Below are 26,549 nucleotides of genomic sequence, written 5' to 3'. Positions count from 1 at the left end.
TACAAGTATCGACTAAATATGATATCACAATGTTCGTATAATAATTAAAAAATATACATTTTCAGAGTTTTGTAAAATATGCGATAGCCAAAAAGATAACGTGAAACTAATGCGTTGGGTTTGTCCGATAACAAAACGATCGTAAGTGATAACTAATAAACTTACGTCATTATTACTTACTTTAATATTATAACGTCCATTTCCTTGTAGTATTAAAATGTATGTATTATTTTATTAATTTGTCTTCTGACTAAATAGGGATTTGAGATTTAAGAAAGGATTCGGTAGATATTTAACATTTAATTCATAAAAGTTATTTTTCTTTTATGTTATATAATTAATCATTAGTTGCGACTAAAGCAAAATAGCGTTGATATATAACTCAAAAGTAAATAAATAATTACAATCTTATTAAGTAAGTAAAATGTTCACTGTATTTAATTGTACTCCTTACATTGTACGAAATAGTGAAAATATTTAATATTGTTACTAAAAATAAATTAATATTTCAAACAGATCAATAAGTATTTCACAGGAGAAACCATTATTGAAAGTAATTCTAAAAGATCTTAATTTTCATAATCTCAGTCAGTTTTCCCCACAGCACATAACAAGGTTTGGCGATGACGATCAAAGTGTAAGCTGCAGTCATTCCCATCATAACGTATGACAGTTCATCTGACGCCCATTCTTGAAATGACTTCTTGTTATATCCAAAAATTAAACATACTGAAGAGATGGCGAAGGCAGCAGTACCCAGGAAATAGTGGCTAGTCTTGAAAACCCTGGCAGGAATGACGCGGCTTATTCCGACACGGTATAACGTCATTACCCCGTTCATTAGGCTTATGCAGGTTATAATGAGCGCCGTTAATGCTGCAAAATAATAGGAAAATACATTGTTTAGAAGGTTATTAAGCCGAATTAGTTCACGTACGTGTTTTTTCTACAGTATTCATAACACAGTCATACTCCATGCGTATACTTATACATACTCATATTTTTCCTTGAAAGAATTAAGAACTACATTTATAGGTGGTTAGTGAGTAACATAGATTATGTATTGAAAAATATATGTCACTGTCATATTCCGCTAAATACACATATATGTTATATGAGTTAGAGGAAGTTTGAGTAATATGATGTGATAGGAAATAGGTAGAAAAATAACAGTACGATAACATTGTTATAAATCTAACTGCGTGAGTAATTGTCTGCGCAGTGGTACATTAGAAATTGCAACTAAACTATGAATACAGCTAAAAAATCACGTCCATGAGCCCCTTCAGATAATGAAGGATAGCTACTCAAGGACCAGGTACTTAAGTTACTGAAGTTCACTCAATACTTCATTGTATTTTAAATTAGTTGACAGATCGACCTTTGTAATATTTATTGCACTCATGACTACCTACTTACTTGTGTGTTATAAAAACTTTACTTACTTTTTGACACGTACCCAATTTCCCATGTACACTATTGAAGTTTACCGTCTTCTGTCTCATCATTAGGACTGACCCAGCGATAGCTAATCCTGAGCCAATCAACTGCAGGATCCAATGGGTTCGACGTCGATGGACCATCGTCAAGGGAGTCGACCAGCCGCCATAGCTATTTAGACTTAGGATCCCAAAGGATATTAATAGTTGATACTGTAATGAGGGCAAAAAAAATAGAATGGGAATTATTAGAGTTTATAATAAATTTGGATGTCATTTATACCACCTCAAATACATTGTGTAATAATAGCAAAAGAAAAAGATTTTTTTTATTAAATTTTAGTTAAGTTTATGGTGGTAAGTGTCTGCTCGTTAATTAACTGCAGAGGGTATTGGGGCCCTACGCAATGTCGGCACAAGTGCTTTACTACCCATGGAGACTAAGTTGGAATGCCTCGCATTAGTGTTTCACCGCTACTTTACCCTTTAATTCTGCTTTTATTAAACAGAAATAGATGTGGCAGTGATGCATCCGGATCCGGACCACGAAAGGTTTTACAACCTAAAGTTATATAATATATAATTATTGTAGTGCATACTTACACCAATCACACATAGAATAATATGTAGGTGAAACACAGTAATCGGACTAGACTTGAATGCGAACCACAACACAACAAACGTACACGCGCCGATCAACAAATACGCCAACGTGTGGACACTGGCTGTAAATATCCTTAAACCATAGGTAAAACTACTTTCACTCATTGCAGGTATCAAACTATTCGAAGGTTCACTTATAACAGGATTAGGTTCTGCACCTGTAGGACTAAGTAATGGATCTCTTTCTGTACTAGAATCCATTTTTATCAAACATTTTATAAAAATATACTTTGTCAATATTATTTACACTAAATATTTATTACTAAGTCAAGTTGACCAAAAACACAAAACTATGTCATCATCGAAACTAAATTTCTAAATGGAACCAGGAAACTCAACCGGCACTCGGTCACGCATCTTTTATCTTAGATAATATTTCTCACGTCTCCATGATAACCGATAACAAGTGGTATTACGTGTGATAAGAAAGTTATAAATGTTAAGTACTTATTATTAAATAATAATTTCCGTAAACATATCATACAAACTAAATAGTTTATAAGTTCTGGGCTCTCATGTATACTCATTTCTTTTGCTTTTTTTCGATGTCGAAAATAACAAAGTTTTTTTTAATTATGTGAGAATAATGGATAGTTTTACTACTAACAATAAAATAATCGGTAAGTTTATTTTTCAGACTCAACAATGTAAGTAACAGATATAATTAACAATTTAATTTAATGACCTCGTAATCTTATTCTGATTATAATATACAAATTTGAGTACATTAGTTCTAGACACTTTTTACGGAAGACAACAAATGTTAAGTATCATCAGATTAAAAAAATATATAAATTTTCAATACAATTTATCAGATTAAAACCAAAACTAACCTAACAATTTCTATAGTAAATTATATCTGCGTTCCCAATAGTAATAACTACTATTAGATTATTATTACTTGTGATTGAAATCGATAAATCAATGATTTTAATCATGTTTATGAATAATTATAATCAACTTTGACCTTCGTCTAGTTTCGTAGTATCGTCTACTTTATTATCAATACCAATCAATACAACATTTTCCTTCCAGTTGCGGTAATGGGACTTCCCCTTTGATCTTTACTATACTCTCAATACAATCATTGATGGACTTATTATTTTACTATTTTGACGTGACAACGTCTTAAATTAGGTTGCGGCTGGGAGTCACTTATGAAAAAGTGTAACGCCCGGTAACGTTACGATGAGTCACCGAACGAGAGAGAGGCCCGCCGAATGCCTTGCGTCTCTCTCCCACTCAACTATGATCGGTCTGCCGCGCGCGCAGCACTAGAGAATTAGGCGCATTGAATCGGCGCATGCTTGTGTCTCTGTCTTTGTCTTTCTCGAACGTTCTTGGCGTTGGAAAAACAAGAAAGCGTCACAATACAAGTTCACACGTGTGGTTAAAGTATCGTCAGCTGTGTCTGTAGTGAAAATATGGAGTGCTTAGATTCGTCATTTATCATTTACAACAACTACAACAATAAAGGTAAATAATTGTACACTGATATTTCATTATCGTAAACTATGATTGATTGATTAATTGTTAGATTGACACAAAAGTTGAGAAACTGAGTTTATAGGTTATGTCATACTATTGATAAATGTTGATAGTGTTAAGTAAATTATTAGTTTAAAATTAATTAATTAATTAATTATTATTTTACAAATTTCTTTTGAAAAATGCAACCATTCCATCAGTATTTTCATATGACGTTGTCACGTTCAACTATCGTCAGTAAACCGACTTTACAGACAACCGATTTTTTTAATTACACAATTGCTTTGCCTAATTAAAATTTGTGATTGACGAAATTTAAACCTAATTGGAAAATGCACACAAGTAAAAATATAATTATATAGTAATACATTTTACCAGATTTTGCTATTTATAGAAATATATTTAATAACAGCTTTAAATAAGTATATATAAACTAATTATTAAATATTGAATTGAAGCAATGATAGCCTAGTGGTTAAGAAACTCGGCCTCTCGATCGAGGTTCAAATCCCAAACCAAATCCAAACCTCTGATTTCTCAAAGTTATGTGCGTATTAGAAATGAATTATCACTTGCTAAACGGTGAAGGAAAACATCGTGAGGAAACCTGCATACCTGAGAGATTATAAAAAACAATCTCAAAGGTATGTGAAGTCTACCAATACGCACTTGGCCAGTGCGGTGGACTATGGCCTAATCCTTCTCATTATGAGAGGAGACCCGTGCCTAGCAGTAGGACAGAAATGGGTTGTTGATGAAAGTAATTATTATTATACTTCTGTAAATTTGATAAATTTCAAATTTTACACAAGGTTATAAGTGTGAGCATTCAGTAGGTAATCGAGTTTGAATAATTTAAAATCCAACAAAAATCATTCAACTAAGTAATTCTTCGTATGTTAACAAGATATATATATATTATATATATCAAACCATATAATAAAACGAATTGTTCTGTGTGTATAAATAAATATATTTAACAAAAAATCTATATCCTCATAACACACTTCATAAAACAGGTGATAATGATAAAAGTTGTGTAGAAAGTGACAAAAGCAATTAAAATAAACACCACAGAGTCTCCGGCCCATTCCCGGAAGGATTTGGTGAACACGCCTAAACACAGACATATGGAGGACATCAAAAAAGTCGGCATCCCCACACTCATGTGAAGAATTTTCAAATAACGCCCTCCGAACAATGCACAGGGACCGCTTAAAAAAGCTACCGCGGCCAGCGCTGTGGTTATTATACCTGGAAAATATATTTGTGAATATTATCAAACTATACTTAATAGAGAATATTATTTTCTGAATATTAAGATTACCGTAGAGCCCATATAATCGAAATTGCGAGCTAAACTAGTTGTAAACATTTTTGTACTAAATTAAGTCGTATTTCCAATGAACGGAGTAAGGCAATGTATTATTATATATATATTTGTCTGAACTTATAAAGATTATCTATTCTTATATGTATTTGTATGTAAAAACATATATGTTTTTTAAATTGTAGTACTGCAAACATTATCTTTAACATAAACGAATCATTGTATTAATTGTATAGCATAATAAATTAAACTGAAATATGTAAACATAATAGAAACGAGGCATTGTGAGTGAATATTATGAGACATATTGTCTATATTTACCATATGCCTACTAATAGGTATATGGTAGGTAATAAAGGTAACTTATACAATGTACTGTACGAGTACATATTATAGTCTTTTGTATTATGTTTTTATTTCACGAATAGAACAATATTATACTTTCGCTCACCGCCCGTGCATGGTACGTTCAATGTCTGTAGCGATAAATAAACCTTTATTAACTCTTATTCAACTTGCTTTGCAAATCAGATTTCTGCTATTATTAATCGCTATTGTGTTCCGCAAGTATGGTAAGGGAGACATACTTATACTTAGCCAATGCGTTCCGACTTAGTCTTCAGGGGTAGCAACGCATCTGTGCCCACTTCGGCTTAGAATTTCATTTTATCTAGGGTTGGTTACACGTGAACTGCATGCTCGCTTGCTACTTCTTCTCGTATATTAAAAAGGCAATAGTCGATTTTTGTAACTATGTCGTAAAGTACAATATTCAAGTTGGTTATATACGTTAACGCGTACACAGCTACAGCTAAATCATTGAATGTGGTACGAAATTGCTGGCATTGAACCCGTACCGGTCATCCCATGAGCGATGACCGAAATTCCCTCCAAAATGGTTATCGAACGGCACCAATTACGGCGCAAGTGTGCAAAATGGCCAAAATGGACACAATCCAGCCATTTCTTCTATATGCAAAATTTGAACCCGCATGTCAGCTTTATTTTTCGGATGCAAAATGCTGTACGTACCTACATATAGGTTGAAAATCTACATGGTGGTGCAAATTATAAAAGCGAATAAATACGCGATTTTAATTAATTTGTGACCAATCGGGGCCGGTGCTGTTTATATTTGAACTATCAGGAACTATTTATAACTTGAAACAATTCAATTCAATTAAAGCAATTCTGCCCATAGACATAGTCAATCAACGTCATAGCATTGGAATCCTATCAGAGATCTGCCGTAGGTGCGTTACTCCCTTTAAGGACTAAGTTGACATAAATCTACCTTATCGCCCCCTTAGAACATAGCAGCGATTAACACTCTTGTTATTAGATAGATAAAAAAGGCGTGGTAGCGGTGCCTCTAGATTCGAACTAGGAAGGGCTCTTCCATCGTATTATTTAACGCATTAACAACAGCAATGCATAAATTATGAACAAATGATACAATCTTGGCTATAATCTTGTTCTTCACTGATTTACATCTGATAAACTACACTCTACTTTTGTCACCCAAAATGACCTTTCATATTCGATCTTCAGATTTTCACATAGCATTTAACAATTTATATAAAAAAATAGAACATCAGTTACCAGTTATCCCATGAGCGGTTCCCGATATTCCTTTGGCCATAGTTACCATCGCTGCGCCAGTTATAGCACAAATAAACGCGCACATTTGCAGAAATACATGCGCAAACCGCCTGTGTCGCAACCGAAGCGGAGATGACCACCCATTCGCGTAGTTCAGGCTCAGGATGGCTTCCGCTGAGAAGAAGTGGTACTAGAAATAATGCGATTTCTAATTACATAGACGTTTTTGACCCCTACTTTACCCCCTAAATGATTATTTTACACCGTAAAGGCTTGCTTTAAAATTGGCGGTTTTTCAAACAAAATTTCAAACACATGTATAAACTCCCTTAAGGGGAGAGTATCAAAAAAGCTTTTCTTATTAAAAGGCACCTATTGTTCTAAACCTAAGAAGAGGTACTTAAACACGACTATTTCTACATTTCAATCATCTTTTGGTAGAATGACGCAATGCTACGCGCTTAATTTTTTTCATATTAGTCTCAACGCCCAAGTTCAAGCACAGACCTCTATTGTACCTTAAATACAGGTCTGTCGAATCAAATCATACTTGGCTTATCACGTAGATTATGGCTTCGAATCTTTTCAATCTAAATAGAGACCAGCCTCTGCAATAGTCTAACAACGAAATGAAAAATATATTCAGGAGACATAAAAATAACAGCAGACATAAAAATAATAAATCAAGCATTGCTCACTCCAAAGGTACACCACATAAGATGAACATCACTGAAATTGGTTTTAATTGAGTACGTTAATACTATAGCAAGAACGCCCCCAATAAACAATTGTACAAAGCCAAGCAATACATAACAGATAATTATATTCCAATATTGCCCTCCTGGATCTAAAATTATTGTGTACATTTCCAAAAAAATAAAATGGGTAATAAATAACCAAAAAGTGAGGTTATATAAACAAGTCCAGTAGGATAATATATGTATGAACATGTCTATGTTATTGACATTGTCATAAACCAGAGAGAAAAGTTTAGGACTATATTTTTTTTCCACAAGTACAATAGTAATTCCTCAAAATACGCTATCAATAGTAATAAAAGCACTCCAGTTCAGAATATGAGATCAGCAGATTAATTTAAGTACATGTATGTTGAGTAAGGGCTCGAACACAAAACTGCGATGCGACGCGATGCGAGTTCGCAACGCAGAAAATTGCGATGCGAATTGCTGCGATGCGATATCGTGCGGCGTAGCGTCTCTCAGGGTGACCAACAACAACAACCACTGTGCGATGCGAATCAATTCGCAAGTTCTTGCGATGCGTCGAGGAAGCTCGCAGATTTTTGCAATGCGACGTCGCATCGCAGTTTTGTGTACGAACCCTAAGGCCTACATAAATCTTGAGACGTAATTTTAAGATTTGAATGAATATAATTATTAAACCAGTCGAACTCGCACATGGAAGCTTCCATATCACCAAAGTTCATTAAATTTCAATAGTTATACCTATTACGGTTCCGGAGATAAAGCCCTGTGACAGACGGACAGACAGCGAAGTGTTAGTAATAGGGTCCCTTTGGGTACGGAGCCCTAAAAATGATACAGTATTTGGAACATCATGGTATTTTATAGGTTTATACACAACTATAACAAATTATGTACAAGATGAAAAGCAATTTAATTAATATATTCAATTGAATTTGACCTAAAATATGTTGATTTTAAGGTACTTACAGCAATAGCGCAAACGCTCACATGAACGTTTTCCGAATGTATCGTATATATTAGCATCGTCATAACAGTTGCGCCTAATAACAAGTGTGTGAATCCTATGCCAATAGCACACCACACAGTTTTACAGTAACGTCCCTTCGGTTCCACTATCAAAATCCGTAAGGGCTTCAACCGGTTTTTAGTTTTGCTTTCAGATTTCTTAGTTAAAGCACTCTCATTTTTACTGGAATTACTTGACATTATTTGTGAAAAGGTAATAAAATCTCTACGTTTTATTGAAGTAATAAAATGGTTTCTTCATTATTGATTCGCCTTTCTCAAAAAGTAAGCGAATCTTCTGAAGTCTGAACTAAAGTCAAACATTATGACAGTGATTATTCTCTTTGAATATATCATGTCCCTGGAGACGTTTGCGATCGAGTATAAACTTTGAGGCCTAAGCCGATGGGGGCTTAGGAAACTTTTTGATAGGTTTCAAGGTCCCCAATAAGTAGATTAAAGTCTACCTAACGTACTTACTACGGCAGTTTCGAATCGGACCAGTTGGGAGATTTTGTTGTTAATTCATTTGTTACGTAAAAATCCATTTAACAAAAAAATATACGAATTGAAAATCTCTCCGCTGGGAATTCCGTAAGTCGAGATAATAAATTTAAGTCTTATTTTATGTACATTAATGACCCATTATTGCGACCCTAAAATTAAATTATAAAATAATGACTTCAATCGATTACCCGTCAGTATGTACATGCTCTAATCATTAATTCGTTACTACTAAATAATTATTATTACAGCAATATATTAATAATATGCCAATTGAAAATCTCTCTCCGCTGGACATTCCGTAAGTCGAAATAATAAATTAAAGTCTTATTTTATGTACATTAATGACCCATTATTGCGACCCTAAAATTAAATTATAAAATAATGACTAATTATATATAATTAATAGTAATAACATTAAAAATAAAAAGAATAACACAGTAAATCAGTCCATAACCCACTATATTTGGGTAGATACTATAACCTAATCAAGGAGGTTATTACTTTAGGAATAAGTTAAACTGGATTTAAATATTGCAATTTCAATGAAACAAAAAATATCTTCAAAAATGTGTTTATTTAAAGCGCTCAAAAAATTCAGAAGTCAAAATACTTTTCCTAAAATTTTCCATAAAGGTCTATATAGCACAACTGCTGTATATAAAAAGCAAAATATCAATAAAAACCCTATCATTTGGGGTACTGGCACCCACAATTGAAATTTTGGTGTACATATTCCCAACATGAAACATAATGATGACAAGGAGAAGGTAATCGCTCCTAGTGATCTGTGCGCAACATTGATAAGCCTTGAAATATTTTGAAATCTTGCTATCACCTCCGGTGTTTCGAAAAAGCCATACAAGATTAAGCCCGAGAGAACAGTCAAAACAGCAAATAAAGCTGCTACTAGTCCTGTAACAACAGATACTAAATTAACAAATAATTACCATCGAATTAAAATACATTACAACCATACAATAATCATACTATCTATCAATGAACACAAAATATTTTTAAGTAAAATTTACGAAGATGAATGATGAATTTACATGTTTTGAGATGATATATTTTTGTTTTAAAAACAAACATACATACTCCGAAAAAATATCTAAATTCATCATTTGGATATCTGCCTAACCGGGGATAGAAACTAACTGTTATGCCACCTGAGTCATCGATATCGTAATTATTATTACCGGTCTGACACTGACTGGTCTGATTAGAAATTAATTATCACTTGCTAAACGGTGAAGGAAAACATCGTGAGGAAACCTGCATTCCTGAGAGATTTATAAATCTCAAAGTTATGTGAAGTCTACCAATACGCACTTGGCCAGCGCAGTGGACTATGGCCTAATCCTTCTCATTATGAGAAGAGACCCGTGCCCAGCAGTGGGACAGTAATGGGTTGTTGATGATGGTCTGACACTGTGTAACACAGGGTTCCGAATTAAATCCCCGGCCGGGCATTCAGATGGTGAATTTATATTTGTGGGCCTCGGTGTTTGTGTATTTGTATCTATGCCACTCACGGAATAAGAATAAATGTAGATATCATTTACGTTACTTATAATTATAAGATAGCTTATACATATGTACCGGAGAAAGCATGTAGTGTGAAGTTTTTAAATATCTTTCCAGTTAAAAAGAGTGTCACCGTTGCACCAACAGCCATCGCAATTCCCAGGAACATGAGCAAGACATGCTCGAACTGGCGATCCGGTATCCTCATAGGAGCCGCAGCGCCGTTCTGTTTGTTCAAGCTTAATATTGCTGAAGGCACGAACAACTGATACTGGAATAGAGGAAATAAAGTTAGACTTGTATGTAAGAAAATATTTAAGATAAATGGTGAGAAGAAATCCTTGCCCAATAATATGTCCTATTGATGCATCTTTTTAATATACAATGTTATTATAATGTATTATGTTGGTCTTCGTACACTTCTGGCGTTTTAAATTAACTCTTAGCATGGATACTATAGAATCAAAATTAATTTCCTAATATGTATTAAAAAATGAATCTGCACCTTTATCTTTACACTATTGAAAAGTAAGCCAATGTTCGAATACTGCAAAGAAAAAAAGGGAACCCGTTTATAAATTATGGAATTTGAATCAAACTGCTAACCCCAACTGTACAGACGAAAACATGTAAGGCAACGAAGAAATCAGTTTTGTAGCTAAGCGCGTAAAACAGTAGCGTCATGGTGGTAGCGGCCATCAACATCTGGGCCAGCACTATGAAAGAGGCACCCCACACTCTCCGCCTATATACATTTGTAGGTTGATCAACTAGGACGATCTTCACGGGACCCACGAACTCTATTACTTCACCTTCCCTTTGGTCTTTCACACATTCTAAGTTACATTGCCTGCTCGCCATTATAATTTATAAACATTGCTTTTACAAAAATGGGATAACCTCGAAATGATAAACAGTATACGACGGAAAATTGACAGCTGCATATTCCAATCTGTCACTGCGAAATATCAAAAATCAGATAAAACATTGATTGTGGAAAACACTTTACGGTATTTCCTATTACGTCACGAATACATTATTTTTAACATCATTCATTTACCCAATAGTTTTAAACGTAGTAAAAGAGGATGTAGTTTACCTGAAGTGACTACAGCCGCCCATGAACATATGTACAACTCTATACAGAAGAGGAGTTCTACAAGAAGTGATCATTATTAAATCTTAGAACCTAGTTAGAACGCTTCAAAAAATCTACGCAACATTGCTATGAAGCCAGAAATTGACCATCAAAAAATTGTGACAGTCACAGTTCTACACTCTTAACCATCAAACCATGTTTAGTTACGCGTACATAATAAAACATTAGCCACGGTAAATATATTTGTAATTCTATATATTACTAGCTAGCTACTAGCAAACGTTGTGTTGCCATATAAATAAAAATAATGTTAAGGGTGAACAACCCTTATCACTTAGGGATATGAAAAATAGATAGTAGCCGATTCTCAAACCTACTGAATATTCATATAAAATTTGGTGAAAATCTGTAAAGCCGTTTCGGAGGAGTACGATAACTAACATTGTGACACGAGAATTTTATATATAAGATTTACTGTATAGTATTTAATTATGTACCATACATGTAATGGTCATGTCATACGAACCATATGTGTACAACTGTACAATTCTTTTGTTGAAAATACACAGAATATATTTCGTAGAAACAAAAAGAGTGTCAACGTAGTGTGAATTTATGACGAATTCAAAACACTTAAAACCAAACGATTCACTTGAATATCCCTTTTTGAAAACTCGATCGCTTTGCAGATAACGTGTAAGCCTGTAATTCGGTTATGGGAGCGTGCAAAGCGGATAGAAAGGGTACCCCGATCCCTACTCGATCACACGTGAAGGCAAACTGAAATCCTATAGCCAACAAATTGTAGTCACCTGCGAAAAGCCTTTGATATCGTTAGGTTCTGTTCATGGTAAATATGAAAAGACAACAAATAATAATTTTGTGAAATTTTAATTGAAATTAATTGAGGGATTTCGGAGATTATTGTAATTACGACGATGATTGAAAAGAAAGCAGTAATAGCCAACTGGTTAGGAATCTCGGCCTTTCGATCGAGGGGACCAAGATTCGGTTTCGCTCTGACTTTTCAAAATTATGTACGTATTAGAAATTAATTATAACTTTCTTAAACGGTGAAAGGAAACATCGCGAGGGAACCTGCATACATGAAAGATTAAAAAAAAATCTCAAAGGTATGTGAAGTCTACCAATACGCACTTGGCCAGCACGGTGGACTATGACCTATTCCTTCTCATTATGAGAGGAGACCCGTGCCCAGCAGTGAGACAGTAATAGGTTGACCATGATTGCATATAGAGTCACTTGTCAATAGAAGATTACTTAATTTTATGAAGTAAATTGTTCATTTTGCTCTAAATTTTCAAAACTACACGTCTGAATGTTGCATTAGTATACTGAATAAGTCTAAAGTAAAATCGAAGAAACGGATAGCCTTTGGAAATGACAACAGATTTTATTTAGAACTTTTTAATGTGATAAGGGTTTAGGTATCTATGAAAATGAAAACTTACGGTTATATTATAAACTCAAGTAGGTTAAGCTGCAGTATCTTAATATATAGTAAAATACAATATAGGTTCTAAAGTATAATAGTAAAGTACCTACCCTAAAGTATCTCAACCCAGATTGAGCGTGTAACATTGAACGAAGTGCCTGTTTCGTATTTAAGCGAACATGAAATCCTAGATATTGGCCACAACGAGGGTGGTTCAGTGCCTCACCGGGGAATAGCTGTATAGACCCCGAAATTACTCCGCCGTCGAGATTCGACCTTACATTATGAATAAGGAATTAGGTTAGAGTAAAACGTGATTACTAACTAGTAATAATAACACTCTCTGCGCTCATAACCCGACCATGCTCTACACCCATATTTCACTAAGATTTCAGTTTTGTTTGTGATTTCCTAGGACGTCAGGCCACTAACCATCAGGTCAACTGCAAGCTCGTTTGCTAATTCCATCTTATGACAATCTGTAAATAAACACTCAGAAAGTCAAATTTATCCTTTCGATAGTTTACTAATTAAACGACCATGTCACATAGTGTTAAGCCGTTCCTATGTGTAGACGCAAAATTACGAGGTGGCACCTCCGTCACATCTATTTCTTATAATAGCGGTGCAAGCTACTTGTTTTGGTCTAAAGAGTGTGATAAGTTAAAAATTACGAGGTATCTCAGACCCGTTAGTAATAATAATCAATTCTTACAAATTATAAATTGCCTACCAGAAATTTGACGTTTGTCGAACTTTGGTAAACAAAGTTGGTTAAGATTGATTATATTAGTTTTTGTGAGCAGCAACGCATCTGTGGCCTCCTCAAGTAAAGCTCAAATCTACTCGAATCGATTTCAGTGGGCCGCAATTGCCACTTGGAAATCAAGTTCATTTGCTAAATAATGTAGACGATATTTAAAAAAAACTCAATACACATTATAAACCCTTCAAAATTCGAAACAAAAATAAACACAGATCATTATTGTTAATATCTATTACCTACTTAGAATTCATGCTTACCACTCCACCTTATCTATACAACCATAAACCTCGAATATTACTCTTCCGAAATTCAACCATCCGCTGAAACGATACCCGACATCATTACCTTTTAGTACAATAAAGGCACTAACCAAAGGTACCGTGTTTGGGTTTTCGAGTATAAATATAAGAAATTGACGCTATAAAACACAATAGCGGTTGGGTTATCTTTCTTTAAGTATAATGGAAGTGTATGGATACCTGGGAATCATAGGTAGACTGTACCTACATGATGAAGATCACTTTTTCATTCGTGGGCTTGGGGAGATATACTTGGGTATCCAAAGCATCCCAACTTAGTCCTCATGCATAGAAAGGCATTAGTGGCCGACCTCATATAGGAATCTACGAGTATTATATAGTAATAATAAATAAAAAAAAACATCGTTACAATATGTTCATTGTTCAGAACTTAGTATGTGTATAAAGTTTAATACGGATATTGATACTACCTGGTATTAAGTATATTCGATTAAAAATTACAGAAAAATTGTCTCAAAAAATAAAAAAGGTCTCACGTGAACGTTAGGGAACATACAGAAATAAGTTTTTGGGCAATAGTATTTTGCAAACTTAATTTAGGTTGTCTGCAAAGTTATTCCATTTGTTTTTATAAAATAACTTACATAGGTTAGACAGAACACAGCCGAACACAGAACCTCCTCCTTTGTGAAGTCGGTTAATTCGGTCGGTCGGTCGGTCGGCCAATATTATTGTGTTTCCAGCATACACATCATAATACATTTAGAATTAGCATATGCCCAGACAAATAATATACGCTAAATTAATTTTGAATATCTGTTAATTTTTCCAATTTAGAATGCTTATGTTAACTAAATAATAATTTAAATCCAAAAGAGTTAGGAGTTAAGTCAAAAATTAATATAATGTAGAAAATAATTTTTAAATTGTATAAACGAAGTCCAATCAAAATTGTTCTAATATTACTCGCTAAACCAATAGCCCTTAAACCACACACATACCTACTTTAATGAGAACAAAACAAGCAGCAGACAGACTAATAAACTTTCGAAAATATAACGCACATAAAAGCGCATTTAGACTTATTGATCTGCCAAAGAAATCAATTACAAAAACTGCACCATAAAGTACTGACCGAAGAAATTAATTCGATTGGCAAAGCAATTACGTGCAGTCACGATGCCTAGTGATTCACGACATTTATTACAATATAAATCATGGAGGTATACGTGCAAATTTACATAGGCCCTACAAGAATGCCGATAAACATGCAAATTATTAACAAGAAAATTTCCGATCAAAGGGTTCGATAAGTGACGTTGTCGACGAACTTTTTAATTTGTTTTAATTTTTTCTGAGCACTGTCAACAAGTTAAACTCGGGCTTGAGTGCTCACTGAACATTGCCTTTTTTATTTATTATTGATATTTATAGCAACACCATTAAAAGAACGATGGCTGGTTATTATTTCAGTGGCAAGAGATGGGTTTAAGGTGTCTTTGAAAATATTACAGTATAATACGATCCTTACCATTACATTTACAGCAAGTAAATGGGAAAGGTGGTAGAACCATTCTTAGTTCAGCAACCGTCAACATATATTTCTAGTCTGAAGCAGTTCTTGAGTTTAGGTGTAAGGGTGAGGATTAGGCAGAATTATATATGAGGCGACTATCTTAATCCTCAGGAGTGGAAACTTAGGAGGAATACATACTCGTTTACTGCTTAAATTTGATAAAAAAATTTAATACCCAAATAATTTTAGAAGACTCAAGTTTGAATCGGTAAGACACCGGATCTTACCTTGCGAAATAAATAAATTCGTTACGCAAAAGGTGTTTGATTCCCTGCTGTGCGATGCTGGAACTTTCAATAATATTGCAACCGCACAAGTGCCATTTTACCTATTATTTTTATTTCCTCAATGCGTGGCGCTCAATCGATGGCGCTGTGCAAACTTAAAATATGTAAATAACACATAATTCAAGAAACGTTTGAGTGAATAATGTAAGTATTAATTTTGTTCGTAAAAATTCTAAACAATTGAGTATTATTCATTATTAATTATGAATCTACCAATATTTTACATACCGAACACTTGACAATGTCGCGTTATGAAGAAATTGTCAAATTTCGCAGGCAAAACCTTATAAATAATAGATAGATAGAGAATAGATTGAATATTAATAACGGGTATAAATCTAAAAAAGAAAGCACTATGTGGAAATTAAAACTGACCATCAAACCAAAATGCTTACAACAAAGCAATAAAACAAACTCCATACTTAACTTATAACCCTTAAAATTTTGCGTAATAAATAACCAAAAAATACCTAACCCGCCAATCGTCTAAACGACCACGAGGGTGCATAATGGTTCCGTGGCTACAGTTCGGAAAATCCCATACACGTTATATAAAATATGGACCATGGACCCTCCTGCATTAGACGAATCGCTTAAAAGCATTGTCTTGTTTTTCTCACGAAATGAGATGTTGAAAGCGTAGCGTCTTCAGCATCCCTTGTTTTGAAGCTACGAGCTCGATACTTATTCTTTATACGTATTTCTTTATAAAATGTGTCTTGCTGTAACAAAGTAACGTAACGAAAGAGAACGTGCTCTTATTTATTTGCTTTTCGTATCTTGGACTTGTTGTGTAAATTGTTTGTTACGTAACATTGTTACGTAAAAATACATGGAGCTACTTTTTACTTATAAAGTTACTCTTTTTAGTTACGGAATTTATTGAAACTTCGTGGTTCGATTGATCAGCAGTTCGATTAAAAGCAGGGGGACCTACCACCATCTTTTAAAAACCAACATTGTTCAGGAAAATTTTATCTCAATATTGCATCAACATTATTTTATTTCGTACCACCCACCTCCTTAAAATAGTTTTGTTTTATTCCTGCCGAGTTATGTAAAAGAATGACTAATTTGTCTATTCCTTATACAAGAGGAAACGAGTCATTGCAACTAACAGAAATTGTCTTATTTATCTTAAAAAAATAAATTTCCTGCAAAAAAAAAGAATAATTTCTGCTTGCTGCAAAACTGTTTATTTTAATATTATAAAACAAACTTACTTTAACGATTTATGATCAAAATAATATTGTTTTAAGAGGTGGTAGTCGGCCCCCTGCACTTGATAGCTCTGCATTATTGCTGCAATAATGTATATGTACAAAATAATGCAAAGTTAGTAGCTACTTTATACTTATAATTTAAAGTATCGTATTTTAATTATTGTTAAGGTAGACACTGCTATTGTAAAAATATAATCAGCCATTTATGGCTTGATGATTGTTTTAATCATCAAGCCATAAATGCCTAATTTTAGAATAATCAAATTATGTTTCTATTTAAGATTTCAATATTTGGTGTGATAATACATAATTGAGGAGTCTTAACAAATCTCATACAAAAAATCTCACCTTAGAAATACGAAAAAACCTAAGAGATTTGCTAAAAGGGATTTCTCTTCAACAACTTTACCAAACAAACTAGGCTAAAGCAGAGATTTTACTTCACAAGTCGTTATTCAAACGAGACCTATCAGATACAACGACGTTATACAACACCGTCACAGTGTGATTGTGGCTATAAATTGGGCTTAGGGTCCTGCCCCACTATAATGCTCCCTTACAATGGTTCCGCTAGTCCTTACCGTTCCATTATTATATTTTTACCCGAAAGCACTGATACCCAAAGTGGTCATCGACCCCCAGGGGTCAACCTTGAATATGTGAGATCCACTATTGAAGTTCCCTTCTTCGATCTAATCTTATTTTAGTAGGTTATAACTTGAAAGCCAAGGAAGTCCATTGAGGGTGTTTTAGTGCGGTGACTATTAGCCGGTGTCTTTCACAAAGCACCGTGGTACTCTATCCAAAGGCACTTTACTAAACAAACTAGGTTTGAATTTGAAGATTTTTCCCCAAAAAACAAAAAATCTCTCCATAACCGAAAAGTATAAAAAGACTACAAGATAATTTGGGAATCTCTATCCTATAGTAAGGACCTTGTTATGATATCCTTCGAATTTACTATCAGAGGTCAGTTAAAAATCAGAACATTTCTTATTGGCTTCAGGTGGAATATCTATTAGGTATTTAGAAATTAGGTATCCCAACAAATAAAGCATGCCATAAATTAATAATAATTGATATAAAAATATTGGTCGAAATCCTATTTGGTGTTTATACTATCGCTTACTTCTCCAGATGAATAATGGCTAAACCATTTGCACTATGAGATGAGAAGACACCCATGCCCATCAGTGGAATATTAATGGGTTGGTCTCATATTCACAAAAAACGCAGTGATAGCCTATTGGTTAAGAAACTCGGCCTCTCGATCGAGAGGTCCGAGGTTCAAATCCAAGGCACGCACCTCTGTAATGTGCGTATTAGAAGTTAATTATCACTTGCTAAACGGTGAAGGAAAACATCGTGAGGGAACCTGCATACCTGAGAGATTTATAAAAAAAAGTCTCAAAGGTATGTGAAGTCTACCAATATCCACTTGGCCAGCGCGGTGGACTATGACCTAATCCTTCTCATTCTGAGAACCCGGGCCCAGCAGTGGGACAGTAATGGGTTGTTGATGATGATTTATGACTATCACATATTATAATAACAATGATAATGTGTTTTATGTATAGCGTTCTACCACAATAGTGTGGATCGCTCCTTAGAATTCCAGCAATAATTGCGACCATAAAGCTTACGGTTGACATGCAAAAAGTCATAAAATCGGCGGACCAGTTTTGAATTTTAAAGGCAGTAGACCTCGTAATGGTTTACTGTTGTTTAAAGTTTACTTAAGGTAGTGACAGCCTAGTGGTTAAGAAACTCGGCCTCCCGATCGAGGGGTCCGCGTCTCTGATTTTTCGAAATTATGAGTGTATTAGAAATTAATTATCACTTGCTAAAACGGTGAAGGAAAACATCGTGAGGAAACCTGCATACCTGAGAGATTTATAAAAAATCTCAAAGGTATGTGAAGTCTACCAATACGGTCTTGGCCAGCGCGGTGGACTATGGCCTAATCCTTCTCATTCTGAGAGGAGACACATGCCCAGCAGTGGGACAGTAATGGGTTGATGATGATGATGATGATGATGAAAGTTTACTTACTTGTATTTAGAAATAGAACTTAGTGCTTCTCATTTAGTTTCCTCTCAGAATAAGAAAGATTAGGCCATAGTCCACCACGCTTGCCAAGTGTGAATTGGCAGACTTCACGGACATTATTTGAGAATTACAAGTATTTATGGGCAATGGTGTCAATTGCAAATTACCCATAGTGTTAACTTAACATAACTTGTCACTGAATTACCAAAACGTACGTCCCTGTAATAATAAATTCAATTAACAAAATCGAGATATATTACATATTAAATAAGTTAATTAACTAATTACTTAGTAGCAATTGTCCTTTAAAGCAAGTAATCAAATTAGTGCATCCTATTGTTTAAAGTGCACGGTTTAACGTTAAACTTTTCATGCTAACTTGCTCCAACTAAGTAATTGCATCAACCTTAAAACGCTAAGTTAAAGGAGTTCAGTCTAGTCACAATAGAACATACTTCGCACTAAAAGTTTGATTCAGACTTTGTTCTTTCGCCGAAAGCACTATGTGTCTATTCACACATAACACCACATCGTAACTGCGTGGGATAATTGGTATGAAAATACATTATTCACATGGATTGCATATTGAAAATCAACAGTGTGGACGATACTAATCATATCACAACTAAAACGCATTACAAGTGAACTTTATGGCAAAAACACATTTTTATAGTATAGCATAGTATAGTGTAGTATAGTATAGTATAGTATAGTGTAGTGTAGTGTAGTGTAGTGTAGTGTAGTGTAGTGTAGTGTAGTATAGTATAGTATAGTATAGTATAGTATAGTATAGTACGCACGCAACGTAACTACTGTTTGCCAATATTATGTCGCTACCATTAGACGTGGATGTGGTACGTGTGAATATACCTAAATCCCGGCTCGATGGTACATACGTACATGTCGCAGACCAATACATCCTGAAGCCCATTCTCTCTCAATTACCGACACCAATAGTCGCGATCTAGGGGCGACATAACTCATACCATTTCCAGGCATTATTAAGAAGCCCCATTCGTTATGTCCCAATATAGACATAATTTTAATTAGTAAAATCTAGTTACGTGTGAATATACACTAAATCCCGGATCGACGGTACATAGTAGATATATACACGTTACAGACCAATACATCCTGTAGCCCATTCCCTCTCAATTACCGACACCAACACTCGCGATCTAGGGGCGACATAACTCATACCATTTCCAGGCATTATTTAAAAAACCCCCATTCGTTATGTCTCAATATAGATATAATTTTAATTAGTAAAATCTAGTTACGTGTGAATATACACTAAATCCCGGATCGACGGTACATAGTACATACATACGCGTCACAGACCAATACATCCTGAAGCCATTCCCTCTCAATTACCGACACCAACAGTCGCGATCTAGGGGCGACATAACACATACCATTTCCAGGCATTATTAAAAAAGCCCCATTCGTTATGTCTCAATATAGACATAATTTTAATTATTAAAATCTAGTTACGTGTGAATATACACTAAATCCCGGATCGACGGTACATACTGCATACACACGCGTCACAGACCAATACATCCTGAAGCCCATTCCCTCTCAATTACCGACACCAACAGTCGCGATCTAGGGGCGACATAACTCATACCATTTCCGGGCGTTATTAAAAAAGCCCCATTCGTTTTCAATTTGCAAACATTTTTTGTTTCATTTTCATTTTCCAAAGGGTTTTGTTTCATTTAGTCCGTTAGTCTGAGCTTCAGAATATAGGTTCACTATTGTTGTCGCGCCGCATTGTGATATTCAGGCTAGAGGCAGTCAACGAGCTATTTTCTCATTCACTATTATGCCGTTATTATTCTCATTGTTCGAGACACTTACATATTGTCTTATTAACGCACTAATGCATCAGGATGGAGTTCTAAAGGCTCGTACGCTACAGGTGAGCTTTGCAAAAGAGAATTAGGACGCGCAAAGTTAACTATGAAGTTATTGAAAGGAGATTCGTGTGTCAGTCTGTCGTATTTGTTTTTGTTCTTATGATGTTGCGCCTAATGGAATTTGTTAGCAGCCTCATTTGAAATTTCTTGTAATGTTTCGAATAAATACTTCAAAACATATTTCGAACATAAGTAAAACATTTTTTTAAGTGTTATAGTGACGAGTCAACCCACTGGCGAATTATGGGATGAATTGATAATTGATGTAAATTGATCAGTGGATCCAATTAAATGAGTCAAGAAATAGGTGAAATGCGGAGATTTGATAACATTATATTTGTTGAACATAAATAAAATTCAAATTCTATAACGTATCATGTATGAGGTCGTAAACTGCAGTAATAATAATTTTTCAGTATTATGTGATGAATATTTTCTTTACAAAAAAACACGCATAGCGTAACGATTACTACGCTCGTCTGACCCACAAAGAAGGTTACAGATAATCCTGAGAAGGCAGACATCACTACGAGTACTTTTAGCGTCACGTCAATCGTAAAAGATTCAATAATCCAAAAATTCATTATAATTATTCACACAAAATCGTAATCGCGTATAAATTCCCAACAAAGACTCCCAGTGTCTATCGCAATAATTTCGAGAATTTTTCCGTTTATTATTTTCAAGAGTTAGTACCCTCTGACCCGCTATCGTTAGCGAGCTGGCCCTCAGGTGCCATCCTTCATTAATCTTGCTCCCTTCGCGCGGAACTCCAAGAATCTTAATTTGAAGTTCGACGCTCCTCTTTCTTACAACTATGCGGAAAGAATTCCCCGTTATTCCTAGTAGGGATCGGAAGCGCACTGCGGAAGCTATTTTTACACCGGTCTTTCCCCCTGGGGGCTGGGTATTAATAATATATTTAATTAGTAAAATAATTACGTTTGATTAAATTTTGGTAATGTATTTATTTATTAAAACAACGAATTAACGTTACGGAATAACAATAACAATGTATAATGTATATGCATGAAAATAAGACAAAATGTCTGCAACCTTAATTAAAGAGTATGACAGCATGTTTACTTAACTTTATTGAAAAAAAATACTTAATATATTTTAACAGATAACATAAAGCGATAAAAAGATATATATAAAGACAAAGGTTACAGTTAACAATAGCAATACCACACATTTTAATTTTATAATATTTACAATATAACCGACATTATAATCCTTTGAAAATTGACAGACATACGTCTGAATTTTTTAAATCTCATTAAAAATTAAAATTAGAATATGTAAAATAATTAATTGTATAAATGATACATAATTATCAGTAGCAAATTACTTATAAATCACAAAACCTCTATTTCATCAAAATAAGATCCATTTGGAGCGAGTTGCAAGTAATAATAAAGTCGGATCAAGCATCTAAACCTTTAAGCCGGCGCGGAGTAAAACATCTTAACGAAAATATTTTGATATCTTGCGGTAGAGGCCTTGCCCTGTAGAGGTGCTCGAGTGTGTCTGAGAGCCCAACTTTGACCGACAAGCAAACCATGGCGTCTTAATGAAGTTCTGAGGTTTGCAGCACCACTTCAAACTTCAAACTATATTATAACTAGGCCACGAGTAATACGATTCAATTTCCCTTGTGAGGGATTTCTACGCTGTCAGCTCTTGGGTAACATTGGGATGAGCTGCTTCGAATTACATTGAGCTTATGTATGGCTTGATGTTTAAATATAAATAAGATATAAACAGGTATAGGTATAGAAATCACGTTCATTTTAACTAGAAGTCAGTAAGAAACTTATTAAAAAACTACAGTAAAATAGAATATCAAATATTAAACTGTTTAAATAACTATCCAATACCGCTTTTACGTCCCTTAGTAATAGTAGTAGAAATAATCAATCTTTACTAATTTTGACCTAAAACATTCGAAATTTGTCAATTTTTGGGCATTAATTTTCAAATCGAATAAGTTTCTAATCTCTAAGCTAATAAGGTTAATCTCTAAGCTGCGTAGAAGATTTAAAAAAATGAAGATGTTTTTAAGCTCAATATAGAGCCAATGGTCTTCCTATTCTTGCAAAAGGAGACTCATGCCCAGCAATTATATAGTAATGATACGAGAAGTTTCCAAAACACATTATAAATACATAATTTGATATAATAAATCTTAACTATAATGCTACTTTCTGGGTCGCGCTCTATCCGGCAAGGGTCCCATTATGTAGTAACCTAATAACACGGCTAGTACATTACACGTCCTAAAACTACACTTTTCTGCAACGGGTGAGTAATGTCGTTAAAATTTTATTAGCTCCACTTATAGTAATGCGATATTTATGACGTAGAAGGAACCCAGAGTTTATTGTTTCATGGTTGAGGAGAAGCTATGAATAAAATGAGCAATTTATGTTGTTGTAAAGTTAACAGTCACCGTAAAGTGGTACTCGTATAACAATCGCACAAATCTTAAGTATGATTCCATAAATATAATTGTCTGAATCATTATCGTCGTCTTTCTTATTGCTTGTCCTTATAGGCGGTATAAAATGTTAGTGTCTGTAGCGCAGTAATAATGGTAGATCCTATTTTATTAGGAGCCGGAATTGCCATCGGTTGAAAGTTCGATTGGGGAGGTACGATCGTCGCACCTATTCCTAGCGTGAAGCAATTCTTGCATTTGGACGAAAATGTATGGATGCCGATATTGCCGACACCTTCAGGTGGAAAGCCTGTTTGTTTATATGGAGTTTTATACACATGTCCAAGGGCGGCAGTGTTCACTTACCATCAGATAGAAAGTAAACTAAAATACTATTATTTACATATCATGGACTGTAGAGTAAATATGCTAATGGCATTTCTACGAACTAAATGAAATTCTCACAATACATTTTGTCTCTCAAGTTTGTAGCTTAGATATAATAAAATCATTTCTTACAACAAAAAATATGATCATTATTTAAAACGTTAGCATCTTAACTTACTTTGTCACGAATATAAATCACATTTTTTTTTTTTGGAAAATTATTTTTAGAAAAGTATTCATATGAATGGACACCTACGAAGATGCCTACTTCAAAAATAAATACTTTAAGTATTACATTTATAATTTTCTTTAACATAATTTGTGATAAGCATATTATATTGAGCTCCAATATTCCTTAGAACATTGTTTCCACGGTCCATGGTTCTCGTCAAAGCGATATCCTCGCCAAATCCACTCGATTTGGGTCAATGTCACTGCCATCCATCATTGGCCGGACGCGGCGTAAAAACTGAACGTATGAATCGCTTCATAGCCACAACCATATATCACTCATGCACTCGTCAGATGTTTTGGTGGTCCAATTTAAAAGTTAATGGCGGTGTGGCTTGAAAAGCCATGACATGTGTGACATGAAAAGCTTATTTAAATGTTTGTTTCGATTCTTCTAATTACTTTATACGTTGTAGTCATGATATTTTTTTTATAAATTGACCTATCCTTTAAAGTTTACACAGAATATAAGGCTTATTTTTCGGTTCATACAGTTTCAAACTTATTATAATTATATCGCAACCCATTTCAGTTCCATTGTTGGACGTAGCTTACCTTTCGAAATCAGTAGAGTTTAAAATAGGAGAAATAAAATAGTTAGGACAAATCAGACGCACCTGGTATTTGAATCCGCGACCCTCGCGGCGTGAGAACGAATTTCTAATCATTTGGCTATCCATTCCGCATTATTATGTACTTTGAACTACTTCCAACATATTAGATGACTTGGCTATAGTAGGTAACTCGATAAGAGAACAGACAAATAAACATTATTATCTACTAGAGTTGTCTAAACAATAACAACAAAATACAAAACCCAAGACAAAACAACACAACACGTATAAACATTTACTCACTTGCGCCGTAAACAAGACTTACCCTTTGTCAATAAAAAACTAACGAAAAACTAGGGTAACCGCTCCAAGACCGTCACATGAGCCAAATTAAATAGAGCATGACTGACTATACAGTCCTCTTATGATGATATATCTGGCGACCTCCTTCTCAAAGCAATATGTTTGGATTTTCTGAAACAATATGTTTGTTTATACCCTTTACAAACTTCGTAATGTTGATGTATTTCGGCTATGTATAGGAAGCGGAAGGAATTTTCTTGGAAAGACAATACGAGAATCGGCATTTAATTGCAAAGGAAATACGATCGGATGACTAAGCTAGGTAAAAATCATTAAAAAGTTGAACATTTTTACAAAATCTATATGTTTTCTTTGTCAAAAGTTTACTCGACTTTAGGCACTTCAGCATTTTTGTAACAAAGACGCTTTTCTGTGCTAAATTTTTACGAGTCTGAATAACCTGTAACACATAGGTATCGAGTTGATATTACCACCAAAGAACTCAAAACTTTAATTTTAACCCAAAATCCAAAGAAATCCAGGGCAAGTCGTCGACATAACAGGCTTACCATGTAAGAGCTTAAACACACTTTAATATTAGCATAGTGGAGTGAAAGCTCACGCTTTACCAGGGGTTCAGGGGTATAAACGGACAAATGAGATTAGGCGCCTAATTCCTTGATTGATGGCACAGCACCCCAACGCCCCCGTGCTGTACGCACGGTAAACTTATAATTTAAGATCGTCGGGATGATAAGCTACTGAGCTTCAGGTTAGAGTACCACGGATTAAGGCTTTTATAAGAATTGGATTCGAGTCGTTTATGATAATTGAATTATGGTAATGGTGGCTGTGATAAATTAGTTTTATTGGATGACGTTTTGTTTTTGGACGTAAAATGTTGGGTTGGGAGCTATGATGGTGTATTTTAATTATAGGCGTATATGTTTATGTCAGTAAAACAATAAGCTTTAAAAGCATACGCCTTTATGCTGCATCTAGCTTAATTTTAGGTTTGATAACATTATCATTCCCTTTTGTAAAGGCAAACAAGCGGCGGGTAAGTAGCTAGTGTCATCATGGCAATCAGTAATCACAAATAAAATAGGACTAAGTTGGAACGTCTGAATAAGAATAAGTATGTCTCTCTCACACCCTAAAACCGGACACATCAGCGTTGAACAATGCTGTTCTTAGAATGAAATGGGTGTGGCGGTGGTGACTCCGGAGTCGAACCGAAGGGTTGCACCATCATGAAAACTAACAATCTAAATGATAAATTGACAAAAAATGAATTTCTACTGTCTACTACTGTCACTAGTACATTTTATTTATTTCACACAAACGCATCATTACAGGTCCTTCCAAAAGCGATATTGTGGTTCCTTAATTTTTAACAAAATAGCACAGTACATACAGTGTCGTTTTTGTAAATTCTTTCAGAGAGCAAGAGAATATATCAATTAAATCTGCAACGACGTTTACTTATGTCTATCATAATCGTATCACCTAACATGCACATTGCATGTACATACACATGTAATTGCCTTTGTATAAAGGTCCCGAGCGACGCCGCGATCCCAGCTAGTTAATTGTAGAACAGAGGCTATGCCCATAAATCTCAGTCGACTTAACGTCGGCAGTGTGAAATATTAACCACACGCCGGGTTTGACGCCCGGAGTCGCGAATAAATAATAAAATGCTGTGTG

General features: G+C 34.6%; 2 protein-coding genes and 1 long non-coding RNA gene across 4 annotated transcripts; all 3 read right to left on the bottom strand.

Moving 5' to 3' along the window:
- Positions 1-559: 559 nt before the first annotated feature.
- Positions 560-2,303, bottom strand: LOC140757935 (uncharacterized). The gene is made up of 3 exons (XM_073093853.1): positions 2,043-2,303; positions 1,460-1,652; positions 560-876 (listed from the first exon to the last, which is right to left on the bottom strand). Exons 1-3 carry the CDS (start codon positions 2,301-2,303, stop codon positions 560-562), a joined length of 771 nt encoding a protein of 256 aa, XP_072949954.1.
- A 2,242-nt stretch (positions 2,304-4,545) lies between these two features.
- On the bottom strand, positions 4,546-7,440 carry LOC140757434 (uncharacterized). Its single transcript, XR_012103979.1, has 3 exons — positions 7,221-7,440; positions 6,523-6,712; positions 4,546-4,844 (listed from the first exon to the last, which is right to left on the bottom strand). It is a non-coding gene; the product is annotated as an uncharacterized LOC140757434 (long non-coding RNA).
- A 1,877-nt stretch (positions 7,441-9,317) lies between these two features.
- LOC140757420 (uncharacterized) lies at positions 9,318-11,230 on the bottom strand. Of its 2 annotated transcripts, none has more exons than XM_073093122.1 (3): positions 10,893-11,230; positions 10,362-10,557; positions 9,318-9,674 (listed from the first exon to the last, which is right to left on the bottom strand). In XM_073093122.1, exons 1-3 carry the CDS (start codon positions 11,145-11,147, stop codon positions 9,364-9,366), a joined length of 762 nt encoding a protein of 253 aa, XP_072949223.1. In that variant the 5' UTR covers positions 11,148-11,230; the 3' UTR covers positions 9,318-9,363. The 2 variants fall into 2 exon arrangements, with proteins under 2 accessions (XP_072949223.1, XP_072949231.1); XM_073093130.1 differs by having other exon boundaries at positions 9,537-9,674; positions 10,420-10,557.
- Positions 11,231-26,549: the final 15,319 nt, after the last annotated feature.

The sequence above is a fragment of the Epargyreus clarus genome, unplaced genomic scaffold (genome assembly GCF_041222505.1).
Source record: "Epargyreus clarus isolate Ecla_fem2 unplaced genomic scaffold, WU_Ecla_fem_2.2 ptg000001l, whole genome shotgun sequence".
Taxonomy (NCBI): Eukaryota; Metazoa; Arthropoda; class Insecta; order Lepidoptera; family Hesperiidae; genus Epargyreus; species Epargyreus clarus.
The sequence above is the reverse complement of the archived record's forward strand: the minus strand, read 5'-3'. Positions and strand labels throughout refer to the sequence as shown.